Source organism: Lissotriton helveticus, chromosome 5_1 (assembly GCF_964261635.1).
Source record: "Lissotriton helveticus chromosome 5_1, aLisHel1.1, whole genome shotgun sequence".
Taxonomy (NCBI): domain Eukaryota; kingdom Metazoa; phylum Chordata; class Amphibia; order Caudata; family Salamandridae; genus Lissotriton; species Lissotriton helveticus.
Genome location: NC_136065.1, coordinates 1,211,052,933 through 1,211,067,453, shown reverse-complemented (window position 1 = coordinate 1,211,067,453; position 14,521 = coordinate 1,211,052,933). Strand labels below are relative to the sequence as shown.

At 41.8% G+C, this 14,521-nt stretch overlaps 1 protein-coding gene across 3 annotated transcripts in view; it reads right to left on the bottom strand.

Annotated features, from left to right (window-relative positions):
• The window catches only part of GRK5 (G protein-coupled receptor kinase 5), a 648,325-nt gene that overhangs the window by 161,945 nt on the left and 471,859 nt on the right, over positions 1–14,521 (bottom strand). For 2 of the 3 annotated variants that reach the window (XM_078643914.1, XM_078643915.1), the window contains exon 6: positions 2,622–2,714. In XM_078643914.1, coding sequence (XP_078500040.1) covers positions 2,622–2,714 — 93 coding nt within the window. Of the gene's footprint in view, positions 1–2,621; positions 2,719–14,521 lie in introns of all 3 variants that reach the window. The other variant, XM_078643917.1, reaches the window with a different exon arrangement.

Below are 14,521 nucleotides of genomic sequence, written 5' to 3'. Positions count from 1 at the left end.
CCGACTGTGCTCCCGCCTCCTGATTCTACTGCCTCGATAAGTTACCTCTAGATTAAGACGGCAGGCTTATGCTAGCTGTGTTTTTGCACAATTTGCGGTTTCTAGTGTTTAGCTTTCCTAGTTTTAAGTTAATTACACTTTTTCTAATTTTTCTGGATTTGATAATTGTAGTACCCTTTCATATTTTTATTAAAACGAAGAAATCTAATTCTGGACTTTATACCAAATACCTCCAGGTTTCATTATGTTTCTTTTTTGACAATTGAACATGCGTCATTTCTGCCATTTATCAGAGCTGTATTTTACTGTTTGGTTTGTTCAGATTTGATTTCTTCAGGCTAACGTTTTGATGAGTTTACAGAATGGGGACACTAGAATCAGAACTGAAGTAACTCTGCAAATGACTGTAGGTATGCTATGTCCAGGGTCACAGGAATTATGCGATTGAGACAGTCGCAGAGATTTTCGCATAATTAAAGACTCAATAATGTGATAATAGCAGTCCCACAACCTGCATTGTTTTTCCCAGTTCAAGCTTAAAACTCTGAAACAGCCTACGATTCTTTTCCAGCACCAATACTCTTTCCATCAGGGCAAATATTGTTTTAGATCTTCTTCAGTCTTAGTTGTACAAGGACGCTGGAGTTTCAGTTAATATTCTTTGGATCCACTACAGCCAAAGAACACAATATCACAAAGTTCACATCAAGCCATAATGACATCTACTTAACATTTTAAACACTTAGAGGATGGAAACAATCTATCAAGGCATTTCCATCTTGGTCTCTGAATACGGTGCGGGATGAAAACAATACAACTAAATATTAAGGGAGAGATGCTTCGCACCAAGGCCAGATGTGTGTTGCTTTTACATGACTGCTCAATAATATTCAGAGTCTTCAACCATATGCTGATCCTTTGCTTGACCATGCTCACTGGAATAAATAGGCCACTCTAGCAAGACTTATATCTCCTTCTTGAACAATTGCAGTCAGCAAGGCATGTGAGAACCATTTAAATTCAGATCAAAGATCGAGCCACAGTCACACCACTGGACTAACCTCAGGGTTCAACTGCCCAAGGCTAGAGCAGACACTGAACAGAAGTGGCTATGAATTGAAAAGCGCTCCTTTGCATTCATGGAAACTAGTATTACAAAGAAGGGGTAACCGCAACTGAGGTATACTATTCCTGAAACGTTTGTAATTTGACTACGCAGCAGAGGGAGCTTTCACTAGCTGGATTCTTTTTCCAAATAGTAGATTGCTCTGCTTCACTCACTGTTATGTTAGTTTCATTTTGACAAGTACAGATGTCCACAGACTTGTTTCTCAGGAAGCCAAGCACAGATATTGTGAAGAAATAAAAACAAGACCATTCCACTTAGGTTACAAGACCTGCTCACGCTAAAAGCATGAATTGAAAACTTGGAAAATCTAAGAGAATTCATCTATGTAGCCCATCAGAGACAATAGCATCACAAAGCACCCTAGGGGATCCCATTAACTTCACAATGGTGTTTGAAAGCAAAAGAAGGAGATGATTTACCAAGACAGAGTCCACCCCATCCAGGAGGGTAAATCCGCACACAATGCTGGGGAGACCCCATCAGAAAGAAGAGGATGACGACTAGGGAGGCTCTGAACCAGAGAGGATTCCGCAAGTGGTGGAAGAACCTGATATGTTTCGGTTTATTTATTTACACAGTACTCATGACCACATCAATAGCCTAGAAATGCTTGTAGCAAAACAAAAGCAACCCTATAGCAAAAAAATGTAATGAAACAAAAACCATGAAAAATGTATAAGGAGTTCGAAAACTATAGTATGCACCTAGCTAGTAACGGGCACTTATTTAATTTTTGTACTGGAAGGTATTGGTTTATTTAGAGAAAAGAGCACTGTGGGTAAGCCAACAGCCTTACCAGGTAGTACAAATGCGAGTAAACAAAAAGGTGTGGAAAACCTCGGGGTTGTGTAAGAGACATCCCATGCCAAGAGCAGGAGAGAAGGCTGGTGAGTGGGGAGCTTGGATGTGTGCAAGGAGAGGCGTCTGCAGAATAAGGCTCCAGTGAAAACCTAGCCAGTGCTGTGTAAGATATGTGCTGATCCCCTGGCATGCAGGCGTGACATCCCACGATTCTGTCAGGGGGAAACGAAAAACACCATCACGCAGGTACATGCCCACTCCTAATGAAGGCCACGCAATAAACTTAACTGAAATCGACTATAGTAGAAATTCAACACGTGATCATACCGCAGTTCATTCACGCCATACTTTTCACATTTCTGACTGATGATTCTTTTTTTTTTTTTTTTTAAAAGCTGTGAGCATCTTCCGTTCAACATGATTTCAGTTTTTTGACTTACGTATATTCACTTCTATGAACACAAGCAGGTTTATACAGTTTGACTAATTGGGTGTAGAAGTTGGATGGGAGTCATCGTGAATATTAGTATTCCTTTTAGCTGTGAATTTAGCAGTAGGGAGTTAAACAATACAGCAAACTTAGTTTTGTATCTAGGTCTTCAATACCCCTTTTCTACAAAACAAGGGAAAAAAATCAGTATGCATAAATTCAAAAGAACAAGCACAACAGGGGTAGGTGTGTGTGTCTTACCTTTCTAGCCACTTCCACTGCAGGAAGCGATCAAAGTACATGCTGTCAAGGTACTCCTGGAAAGGTTCCGCGCTCAAGTAGTCATACGCAGATCTATCTCAGAGGAAAACATAACATTTATTTTATAATTGTGATCCTTGTGGCAGGAAAACAGTGTTGCTTGTTGGAAATATTTTCGTTTTAAAATTGACGTACATTGATATGAATCGCAAAGGATTACTAACTCTTGAAGGGTATTTACTCCGTTCTCTCTCTTACTCCTACCTCTGCTGGGTTTCCCCTCCAAACCGGCGCAGCAAGCTAGAACCGGGGAGCACTGTCATGGTCACTCATATCTAGGTCTGATCTTCCAGAAAGAATTGTCAACCAAAAATTACGAGCAAGGGGTTAAGAGCAGAATTCAAAATCCTAATGATAAGTAGAAAAACCGGATACCCCAGCATGGGTGGGGTATCAGGTTTAGGTCACATTTCAAGCTAAACAAACTTGACAACAGCTCATGTTAAATAAAATAACAGTTTAACTATTCTTTTTGTAGAAAAATCTTAAAATAAGCTTACCACAAAACTTTGCGGTAGTATTTTTGTCAAACACTTTCCTACAGAGTAACATGGAGCTCCAATGTTTGGGAAGAACAGATTAAAGATTCTAGAATTCGCATGGTTTCAGGTGGGGGCGTGTAGGCTTTGTTGTGGTGTCAACAAGAGGAAACTAAAGTCAACAGTTGAATAAGAGGCAGCAGAGTGTCAGTGCAGAGGCACTTGCAAAAAGGAAAACTTATTTCTATAAAAATAAATATCAGAATAACATGGATAGGTGCAAGGACACTCTACAAACAAAGTGATACCTAAAAACATTTCAAAATGTTTCCCCTAAGTAATAACTTTGAAATGTAGAGTCGAAATTCAGACTATAAAACGTTTAGAAATATAATTATAAACAGCTTTCCACCCATGTAGGTATATGGGTGTCGTTTTATTGGGTAGAGTACTGTATGCTCTTTGACAAGATACATATAGGACTCAAATTATGTTGCTGTATGTACAATGACAGTGCATACAGTACTTGGAGGAATACAAATAGTTGTCCAGTGATGCAGTACACTTAGAATTCGTTTGTGGTTGGAATGCTATACATAAATGGAAAATTCATCTAGAACCTGTTGGGTTGGGGGATATATACACCGTCACAAAGTACACATACTACTATTTAAGTAGGTTGCTTTATGCAGAGTACATACATGACATGTCATTTAAAGTAGTAGAAGGAAATACTCAGAAACCAAGCTATAGCTTGAATGGAGACAAAATTGAAGTATATTCTCTTAACATACTAGGTTTCCCAGATTCAATTAAAAATGCTTAGCCTACAATTGCAACTTAAATTCATTACCTACCTATGCATATGGTTCTCTAGCAATCTCTCTGAATTGGTGAAACATAATGAAGAGAAGACACTAGCAAAAAGTAAGCATTTTTTGGAAGCCTGGTCACCAAGACTAGAAATAGTAATAAGCATTGGAAAAGCCAATAAGTCCCACCTATAGAGAGCTACTGGCTCTGTCAACATATTTTAGTCATGTTGTACAGCCACACCACTGCTGTGCTGCATGGTTAAAAATTAGAAGAAAAGAAATGCTATGATGTGGCCAGCACTGATCATGAGGAGCAGTGATACATTTTCTTAGTTTACGATTATTCTCTAGTTTCACAAAAAAGCATTTAATTATCTGACCTCAGAGCTGAAGTTTGCTGTTAGTCCCGCCTGAAAAGCGTGCCAAAAGCATAGTACCATCAGCAGGTCTGTATCCTCTTGAAACCTGCTTGCGCAACTTTTAGATGATTTTTTTCAGACGGGTGGAATAGGCAAGCAACAAAGGGAGAGGGGTGAGGAATAGACGGAGCAAGCAACAACGGGGAAGGGCTGGGCAGATTGGACAAGGAACAACGCAGAAGGAGGGTGGGGGGCAGGGTAAGCAATAATTTGGAAGGGAGGAAGGAAAAGGGTGCAAGTGAAAGGGAAAAAGAGTACCTCTGAAAGCGGCGAGCAGTGGAAGGGCACTAGGCAAGGGAAGCAATTCTTGGGCCATACTCCTGGGTAGGGACAAACACACAAAGAGGAAGAAAAGCTGGCACTTGCTGACCTAAGAGTAGCAAGGAAATGACAGTGACAATGAAGCCAACCAATGGTAAGCATTGGGTGGGCTCTAAACCCTCTGTTAATAAACGAAATGTCTTACAAGCGACAGCACATGTGCGGTCTTTAACAAGACCTAAAATATAGGGTGTGGGGGGCAGGACGGAAGGGGCAAACTGTCAAAGAGGTGAAGGTGCCGCCAATCATATTGAACAACATAAGACCAACAGTGCCCCCAAAACATTTAGGAACGCTAGGAGAGTGTTTAAAGAAGGGGAAGGGATTTTTCATGCCTAAGCGGAAACAGCCTTCACCATGCAGCCTTTACATGCAGGACCTTTACCACGCCGTCTTTACCATGCAGGTAAGTATCACACACGGAAGTATATGTATCTTTACCACGCCATCTTTACCATGCAGGTAAGTATCACTCACGGAAGTATAGGTATCTTTACCACGCAGTACTTTACCATGCAGGGCACTATTTTTTTTTTTTAAATAACGTAATTTTTGTGTTATTTAAAAAATAGTGATTTTAGAGTTTGGGATAGGAAGAGATAGAGACTTGAGGATTCCGGAGAGTAGAGGTAATAGCAGGTGAGGGCGACTTGAAGGCTCTGGGGTGGGAAGAGGTAAAGGGAGGGGAGGGTAACATGAGGGCTCGGGGGGGTTAGATGTGTAGTGAGGTCAGGGTGACCTGAGGGCTATGGGGTGGGTCGGGGTAAAGGGAGTGGAGGATGACTTGGGGGCTGAGAAATGGGTAAATGGAAAGGGTTTGGGGATGGATAGACAAAGGGTGTCAAGGGTGACCTTAGGGTTATGGGGTGGGTGGAGGTAAAGGGAGGAAGAATCTAGTTATTCATACTAACACATACACAGGAATAGAATAAAGATCAATGACAAAATCGGCCTGGGCAAAAATTTTATTACACTGGAATAATTTTGTTAATTCTGCGTTACTCTTAGTCACGAAATTATAGTAAATTATGTGATTACCCCAGTTTGCGTAACTATGTGTAATTTTGCATACAAATCATACTGCAGGAGCACAGGAACAACACATTTAGCTAGTAGCTGCTGTTGTTTGTCTTCTGTTGCATTTAGCGCTATTTTCTTTGAGCAAATGCATCCTCGCCCCCACCACGCATCTGTACCACACAGGTAAGTATTTTTACCTTTACCAAGCAGGTAAGTATTATGTCAAACAACATAATTTTTATGTCATTAAAAACAAGAGGAGAGGCCCTTCTTAGGATCCCACCTCCTTTGTCGAACTCTAACACCCATGACACTGCCCACTCTGTAAACCCAAAGTGTAGATTTTTCGGACATGGCCATGCATCAAATATCGGTCTCCTCCGATTACTGGTACTACTCTGCTCTGTTCTTTATCTCTCTCCACTCCTATCTACTTCCATGATGTGAATATACCAATTCTTATCTATATTTATGCTTATACTCCCATTTAGTATTGACCCAATTTTTTTGCAAAATTCTGCCAATAATACGCAACTCTAGCTATAATAATTGTAATGTATTTTTACTGTTGGAGAACATGATTATACCACACGGAATCAATTCTCACCCATTTTTATTTTTGCTGATCAGCTATGTATATTAATTAACTGCTGTGCTTTTATTGAAAGGTTTTTTTTGGGGGGGTCTTACCAACTTTGTTCTTACACATCGTTTTATTTTGTTTGCTGGTATTTTGTTTGTATTACTTTTGAAAAAACTCAATAAAACGTATCTGAAAATATGAAATGGCAATCCATATACAAGTTAATCAAATGTTCATAGATAAACATGGAGTAAGGTTGGTAGGGTTTGCATGCCAAGAGATAAAGTACTTGTTGGATAAGATGATACACGCCTGGAGATGCCTACACTGCAGTTAGATGCTGTGCAAACAAATGATGGATGGAATGTTAAACATTCACCCATAGTTAAGTTATCTGGGTTAAATCCATCGTTCTTTTGCTCACTATGCCACCCCAGTTTGGACCCAGCTATATGCAAATCAGTCTTGACCCTGATCCTCAAGGGAACAGTCAAACCTGAAATGCCAAGCCAGGTCCTCCCTGGACCAGAAACAAGCATCATGGGACCAGTTTCGGGGTATCCCCCCTCGCCAGCCAGGTTAGTTTGAATCCAGTGGCACAGCGAGCAAGGGACCCATGTCTGGGCATACCCATTCCACTTACGGGCAAAAAATGCTGCACAAACAAATGATGGACAAAATGCTGAACAAAATCAAACTTTCACCCCCAGTCACGAGATCTGGGTTAAATCCATTGTTCTTTTGCTCACCACACCAACCCGGTTTGGACCCAGCCATATGCAAATCAGACTTGACCCTGCTCCTCGTGGGAACTGTCCAGACCAAACTACCAAGCCAAGTCCCCCCTGGACCGGAAACAAGCATTCTAGGGCTGGTTTCGGGGTATCTCCCCTCATCAGCTAGGCTAGCTTGAATCCAGTGGCAAAGTGAGCAAGGGCCCCACGGTTGGGCATACCCTTCCAACTTAGGGTGACAAAAGCAAAAAGAATAAATGATGGACGGAATGTTGAACAAATCAAACATTTGCCCCCAGTAACAGATCTGGGTTTAATCCATAATTGTTCATTTAATTCTAAAGTAACGCATCATAAAATAAATTTCATTTGGAAAAAACTCTACGAACTACGTTAGGGTAAATATAAAGTTAACATAAAAGCGACAAAGAAATAGCAAAAACTAAATAATGGGTCTGATTCACAAAGGACCTCCGCACTCGTGGTGGAGGCCTCACAGTAGTGGGGAAGTTTCCGCACTGGGGTGGAATTTCCCCAATGAGAATTCTCGTTGTTGAGATTCCGCCCAAGTGCGGTGACTCCCCCACAACTGTGCGGCACCCGCCACGATACAAAGGCCCTTTGTGAATCAAGCCCACTACATGAATACAAAATGTAAAGTACACAGGGATACAGTACATGGATCAGAGAGTAACATTGCCACAGCAATAGTTGTCACAGTAGTGATATGAATCTCCTAGAGAACAAATAGGTATATTCATTTTCTGCTTATCAGGACACTTTCCTATAAAGCGTACATAAAATAAACATCCTATATTAAAATTAAACTTAAAATCCTCACAATAGCTATATTCACACCTCTATGCGCTATCTCAGTGATTAAAAACAATGCCATATTCCTTGTTATACAGCCAAGTGTTTTGAATGTCTGCCATAACCATTTTTGTTGATCTTTAAAAAAGTGAATCTAATAATAAATAAATAACATTTAATTTAATTTGCAACCTACCAGCGCAAACCATATTCTCTCAATACCATCTGGCTCATAAAACTCCGTATTTTCCATGCACCATTGACCTTTGTTCTTATTTGGAAGATCCAGCTCCACATGCTACAATCTAAATTAATCTCATATATAGAAAGAATTCATCAATCTCCAAAAAAGCAAAAATTGAGTTCTTGTTTTTACACTTTAATTACATCATATTATCTTGTGCATTTTTAGAACTAACTGCAGCCCTAATCGTGTGCTTCAGTTTTGGTCCAGATTATACCCGGACCCCTGTCTAAATGTCCAAATAGTCCACTAAACCTCTTTATTTGCTTCCTAAAATCTATTGATGTATGAATAAATTGCCTCCAAGCATATATATGCCAGTTTGCTTTTCTCTTATGACATGCTGAGCAGATACAAAAATCTCAGACAGCGTGCTTCAGCAAGAAGGCACCAAATAGTAAGAATATTTCAAGCTTTAAAGCTTGAATCATACAGGTTGATAGTAATTGAAATAATGTTTTAAGCTGTAGCTTTACAAATCTTTCCATCTGCATAGATCATCAAGAGTCAACAATTCTGCAAAATATGAAGCCTGAGGAACAACCTTCGACTCCAAAGTCTTAATTAATGTGTTGGGGAAGTACCCCCATATTTTTTTCAAAACGTTTAAGGGCATTGACTGAGTGTTCCTGCGTGGCTATGACCACTAAAAAGTGACCATCCAAAGATAGATTTATTTTAACATTAAGCGCAAATATTTATCAGCTGATACCTGCTCTAATTTGAACTTTTTTTAGCCAACACAATCCTTTTTTTTGTTTTTTCTCAAAAGTCTAAGCTTTTGTTTTTCTGGATTGATCAATATTTTTTGTGAGGAAATACTGTTCAGTGGATTTCAGCTTTTTTAATTTTTTTACAGCCCCACAGCAGTTCATGACTATTTAATTGTGTGCAGATAATAAACAATCTGACTAGATTCCCTTGTGTGGAGGCAATGCAGGGACCTTTTCAAAGAAAGCAGGCAGTTCAGCAAGATATGCACCAAAAATTGTTAGTATCAATGCACACCCTTGTTTTAAACCATTTTTCACTTGGATACAATTAGTGAATCTAGCCCCCTTATCGCATTCTTCTTGAACCCACTTGTCTGCATGTAAGTTCTAAATTACAGCAAGTAGACCTCTAGACTAGGTATGTCCCACCCATTCAATATTCCCTATAAAATTCCACAATCGACCAGATCAAATGTGGATTTAAAGTCCACAAACCAACAACCTAAGGATGCACACACCTCACCTGCCCTGTCAGCCAAGGTCAACAAAACAATGTTCTAATGTTGAATGGTTTCAGGGGAAACACCATTGTTCTATCAGCAAAATGTAGTCCTCAGCAATCCAAAGCTGTAGTCTCTCAGCGCTATATTGTGATATATAACTTAACTACTGCATCTAGTAGATACATTAACGAGTATTTTGTGGGTTTATCCCAAGGACCCTTTTGGTTGATAGGTTTTATGATTGTGCTGTACTATGTTTCAGAAAATTTACCCGTTTTAACCTACTAGCTAAATAAAGTGGCTAAAACATTTGCCTACCAGTAAGGTTTTTCTCCAAAAGTTGCCTCCCTTATATTATCCAAACTACTAGCTCTGGATGTCTTCATGTTCAGAATTATTTCACAGACGATCTCTGGTTTCATTATGCTCAATAACACATCATCTCCCTTGCGGATAGTGTGTCCCACCCCAATGTTAGAAATGTCGTACAGTTCATGAAATCGAGTTCGAAAATCTACCTAGTCCGGCTCCAGACAACACACTATATTCCCTGCATTCACTCTGGTGTTTTCATTAACCAAATCTCCAGTGTTGTTCTTTTGTATGGGTGAAAGCATTTCCTTCCAATTGCTGTTTGTAATGAACAACTTATTTACCTTCAGTAATGCTCTTTATGTTAAATACTCCATCTAACCACAGATTCTTCACCTTTAGAACATTCCCCAGTTGGCAAAATGGATTCCGAAACCTTTTAAAGCAGTGCTCCAGTGTGCTGCTAGGTGGCGCCATGCTCATCCGCATTGGCTTTGTTCTGCTGTGTTTGTTAGTTGGGAAGATCTCTAATTTGGGTCATTTTTAGATGGTAAAAAGAGACCACGCCACAAAAAGAAGAGGCAAGAAGGCAATGAGGAATCTGTGGTTAAACAGAGTATCCATAAGAAAGAGCATTACTGAAGGTAATTAAATTGTTCTTCTAATGAAAACTTCTAACCGCAGATTCCTCACCTTAGAATAGATACCAAAGCACTGCCTCCCAAAGACTCAGACCAGAAAATCTTGCAGGGTAAAATGTCCATCCCATTAGACTTGGCTGTCAAGGCAGTAGTGCTTTGTAAAATGGCGTACTAACGCCCAAGTAGAGGCCTGCAAATATCCAAGAAAGGCACTCTGCATGCTAGGGCAGTGGTCTCAGACTTCACACTGATGGAATGAGCCCCCAATTCGTCTGGAGACTGCTTCTTAGCCAACGTGTAGCATATCTTAATGCAGAGAGCTATCATCTGGATACAGCATTGTACTGCACTGCCTTGTTTTCCCCAGAGATCCCCATAAAGAGCTTATCGCCTACTCAATGGTCCTTGGTACAATTGACGTAAATATTTTGTCCATAAACATCCCCCTTGACGTTATAGCTGAAAGGTCGGCACTGTGAGGAAGTAGAGATGAGCTGAGTGGAGGTTGCATGAGGGAGTGTATCGGGAAATGCAGTTGTCAATAAATTTGGGGTTGCAACCGTGTATGGATTTGTACACCAGGCAGCCAACTTTAAAGGAACAGCGCTGGGGGATAGGGAGCCAGTGCAATTTCCTAAGGAGAGAAGAAGCGTGTTGCCACCTAGGTTGTTGAAATATTAGTCTTGCCGTTTGGTTTTGAACCAGTTGAAGTCACCTAGTGAGGCCAAGTCGGAGTCCCAGGGATGTGGCGTTGGCGTAGTCAAGACGAGATAGGACCAGGGCTATCACGACCTGGACCAGTGCAGCTTGAGATAGTAGCCTGCTTATCTTCCTTATTTTTCGGAGCTGTAGGAAGCAGGTGGAAATCACGGTGCCTATGTGCGCTTTGAGGGACAGGTCGTTGCCAATGGTGACGCCAAGGCTTTTTACTGAGGTGGTGGAAGAGGGGGGCCCTAGGTTAATTGGCCAGTAATGTGGGCCCCACAGTCTGTGTGAGCAACACATGGTGTGGGAGAAAACATCTGTTGAACGTTTAAAAATTGCATCCCAACAGGCAATTTAAACAAAGAAGGTTAGTCCGGGAAATGCAAATAGGCCGACAAATATCCTTAACAGTGCCCACTGAAAGACCTTGGTGGGCCAAAAACAAAACAAAAAATAAAACACCCAACAGTTTGGCCTGTTTCTTACAGACTCCACACCAGGCTACAAGTTAGTCACAGAGCCAGGCATAAATAGACTTTGTAGATGGATGACATCCATAACCTGAGGTGGTAGATCAAACTGCCACATTTACATACACGGATGTGCAGATTGTGCTGGTTCCTGACCTGCTGCTGTGACAGAAGATTAGCTCGAAGTGTTAGCCTGATCGACGAGCAGATACTTCTGGCCAGAAGTTCCAGGTACCACACTGTCCTGACACAATTCAGAGCCACTAAGTCTGGTTGTTCCTGATCTTCATCGGAACTTGGGGCAGGAGAGGCAGAGGCGGAAAGGCATACAGGGGTCCCGTGTTCCACTTTAGACAGAATGCATCTCCTAATGAGAATTTTTGCAGTAAATCTAATGCGCATACATTCTGACACTGTGCGTTCTCGTGAGGGTTCTCCCATCTGTCAGAAAATATGCCCTGTGCCATCACAGGATACAGACCCCACTCATAATCGGCTTGACGCCACAAGCTAATGTCTTCCTTCCTGGCTTTCTAAGTTCGCACCAGGTGGTTCATGATCACGGAGATGCCCTGATGCTCTAGCCAAAACAGAGGTGCAAAGACTCTTGGCATGGGGCCGAGGACCCCACCCCGCTCTGTTTGTTGCTGTAGCACATAGTGGTGGTGTTGTCCGTGAAAACCTGCACCACAAGCCATGTCCACTAGCTTGAAAGTCCTGGGGTGTTTGCAGTGAGGGCTGCAGGGACTGGCGGTGCCTGAATGCCAGCACTCGAGAGTATCCTTGGAAGCCCCTAATCTGGTGAGGGAACTTGAAGGTTCCCAACGTCCCAGAGAGCATGCTGTGGCCAGACGCTCATTAAAGTGTTCGAAGGTATAATGAGCTTTGTCACCGAATAAGCGTGAGTAATTGAAAGACATATCCATAAGGGATGGATGTATGTCATCCAATAAACCTGTAGATCGATTCCACAGTAGTGCCAATCAGTAATATCCAGGCCAGCACAAATCACATACCCAGCCTCATCTTCACCATATTGAATGGTTTGAACCAAGGAGACCCTAAATTCTTCCAGGACTCCCCAGCAAGATCCAGCTGGCCATGTCCCAGATGCCGTGCATGTCACAGAACAACAGGCAAGCAAGTGCTTACCAATCTCAAGGCTAGGCTAGCTGAAGAGCATATTTGTTTTGTCCTCTTTGATTCCATGTCCAGGAGGAGGGAATCTTAGGGAATGTACTGAGAATCCCTTTGCTGGTGGAATCCTGGATCACCAGACACTCTGGGGTAGGATGCTGGGTAAGAGTGAGGATCACCAGGTCCCAGTCCGTGGTGTCTGGTCACCTGCCTATTCAGTGGTGGGCAGGAACAAGGCATTGGTCAACTGTCCATCAAGGTTTCATCGGTGAGGGCTTCACTGAACAGGAGTAAGGGTTCAGATAAAACAGGACCAGGTTGCAAACATTATTAAAGAATATTTCTCTAAAGTTTAACACTACGCAGCACTAGGTCCAAGACCCCAGCAGCATGTTGAATCACCACTACAATGACGCACTCTCTTCCAGTGGGGGCCCAAGAGGCAAAATTATCTCTGTATCAGGGAAAGTATGAAGCCCATTGGCCTCCTGCAAATGCATGTATAAACTGCCATCATAGCGAGGAGATAAATCACCTGCACGGTGGTGGCAACCTCTGATCAGAATCGGAGTCAAATAGACATTGGAGCCTCAGAGTATGCCTCTGTGTTAAAGGGGGTATAGGACCAGACCCTGGATGTAAGGTGACCGGGTGCATTTCAGCAGGTTCAGAGTTCATCCAAAGTCGGGGTCGAGATGAAGCCAACTCAGATTCGGACGGCAGAGTCAGCTCCAGATCCACCTCTGGCTTCAGTCCAGGCGTTGAAGGGGAAGGGGGCAGCGCAGATCTTTGAGTCAGAGTGAAGGTCTGCACCCGAGTCTGTGCAGAATCTGAGGTGGTTCTAGGGGCTCAGATGGAGTTAATCCAACAGGAGGACTCTCCACATACTAGGGGCCTGAAGTCGAGCCAGAAAAGGGCACAAAGGTGTCACATTGTTCAAGTTCAAGTTCAAATAACTTTATTCGATTGTTAATGTTACAATCATAAAAGTACAGGTTGATAAATGTACAGTTAATAAAAAATACAGTTGATCCATTGCATTTATGACACCAGAGGTAATATAGACAATATAAGACACGAATAGCAGGCAGAATATTCACTTTAAAAATATAAATAATTATAACAAGAATAAAAGATATAACATTATACCCAACAGCAACATGATTATCCCTCCATACTTTTCCTGAGTTTGATTGCTAATTTCAGAAAACTGCATACATGTAAAGTGCAGTCGCAATTCAGGAGTTGAAGGTAATAAAGTGCTGGTTTAATCTGTGCAAATTTCAACTCCTTTAAACGTGGTTTTAAGAAGAGCTTCCGGGGTAATGTGTAATAAGGACAAATAAATAAGAAGTGCGCCAAATCTTGCGGAGACTTTCCGTCGCAGCCGCAAGTTGGCAACACTTGACCTCGATGGGCTCCACTCGGTACTGCCAGTAGAAAATGAAACAGGTCAAAGCGGAACCTTATCAGTAGGAAACGTTCATAGCTGGTCATAGGCCATGTTAGGTATGGTTCCATTTGTAGACAGGTTTTAAGTAGTGCGTGTTTCCTAACACTGTCTTTCTGTAACTCAGCCTCTTCACGGTCTAAGTACCTGGTTGACATGAAGGTATTTTTCACAAAGACAACATCCAATTTGGTAATGGAGTCTGGTGTTACAAACAAATCAGGCCGTCCTAATTCAGTGAAACAATAGCTGATGTACTTCAACCACGGGATCTTAAACCTACCCTCCCATGTTAGGGCTTCTTTTAATATATCATGAGTAAGGGGTATGTCTTTGCTAAGCCAACAGTTCAGCCAGCACAACAGAGGGTTTGCTGCTATTCTGTCGCTTAGGTAGGGCACCCCTAACTCCTCATGTACCGGGAAATTTCCTATTCCCCCTGGCAGCCTCAATATCTTTTTCAGAAAGTTGTTTTCTGTAA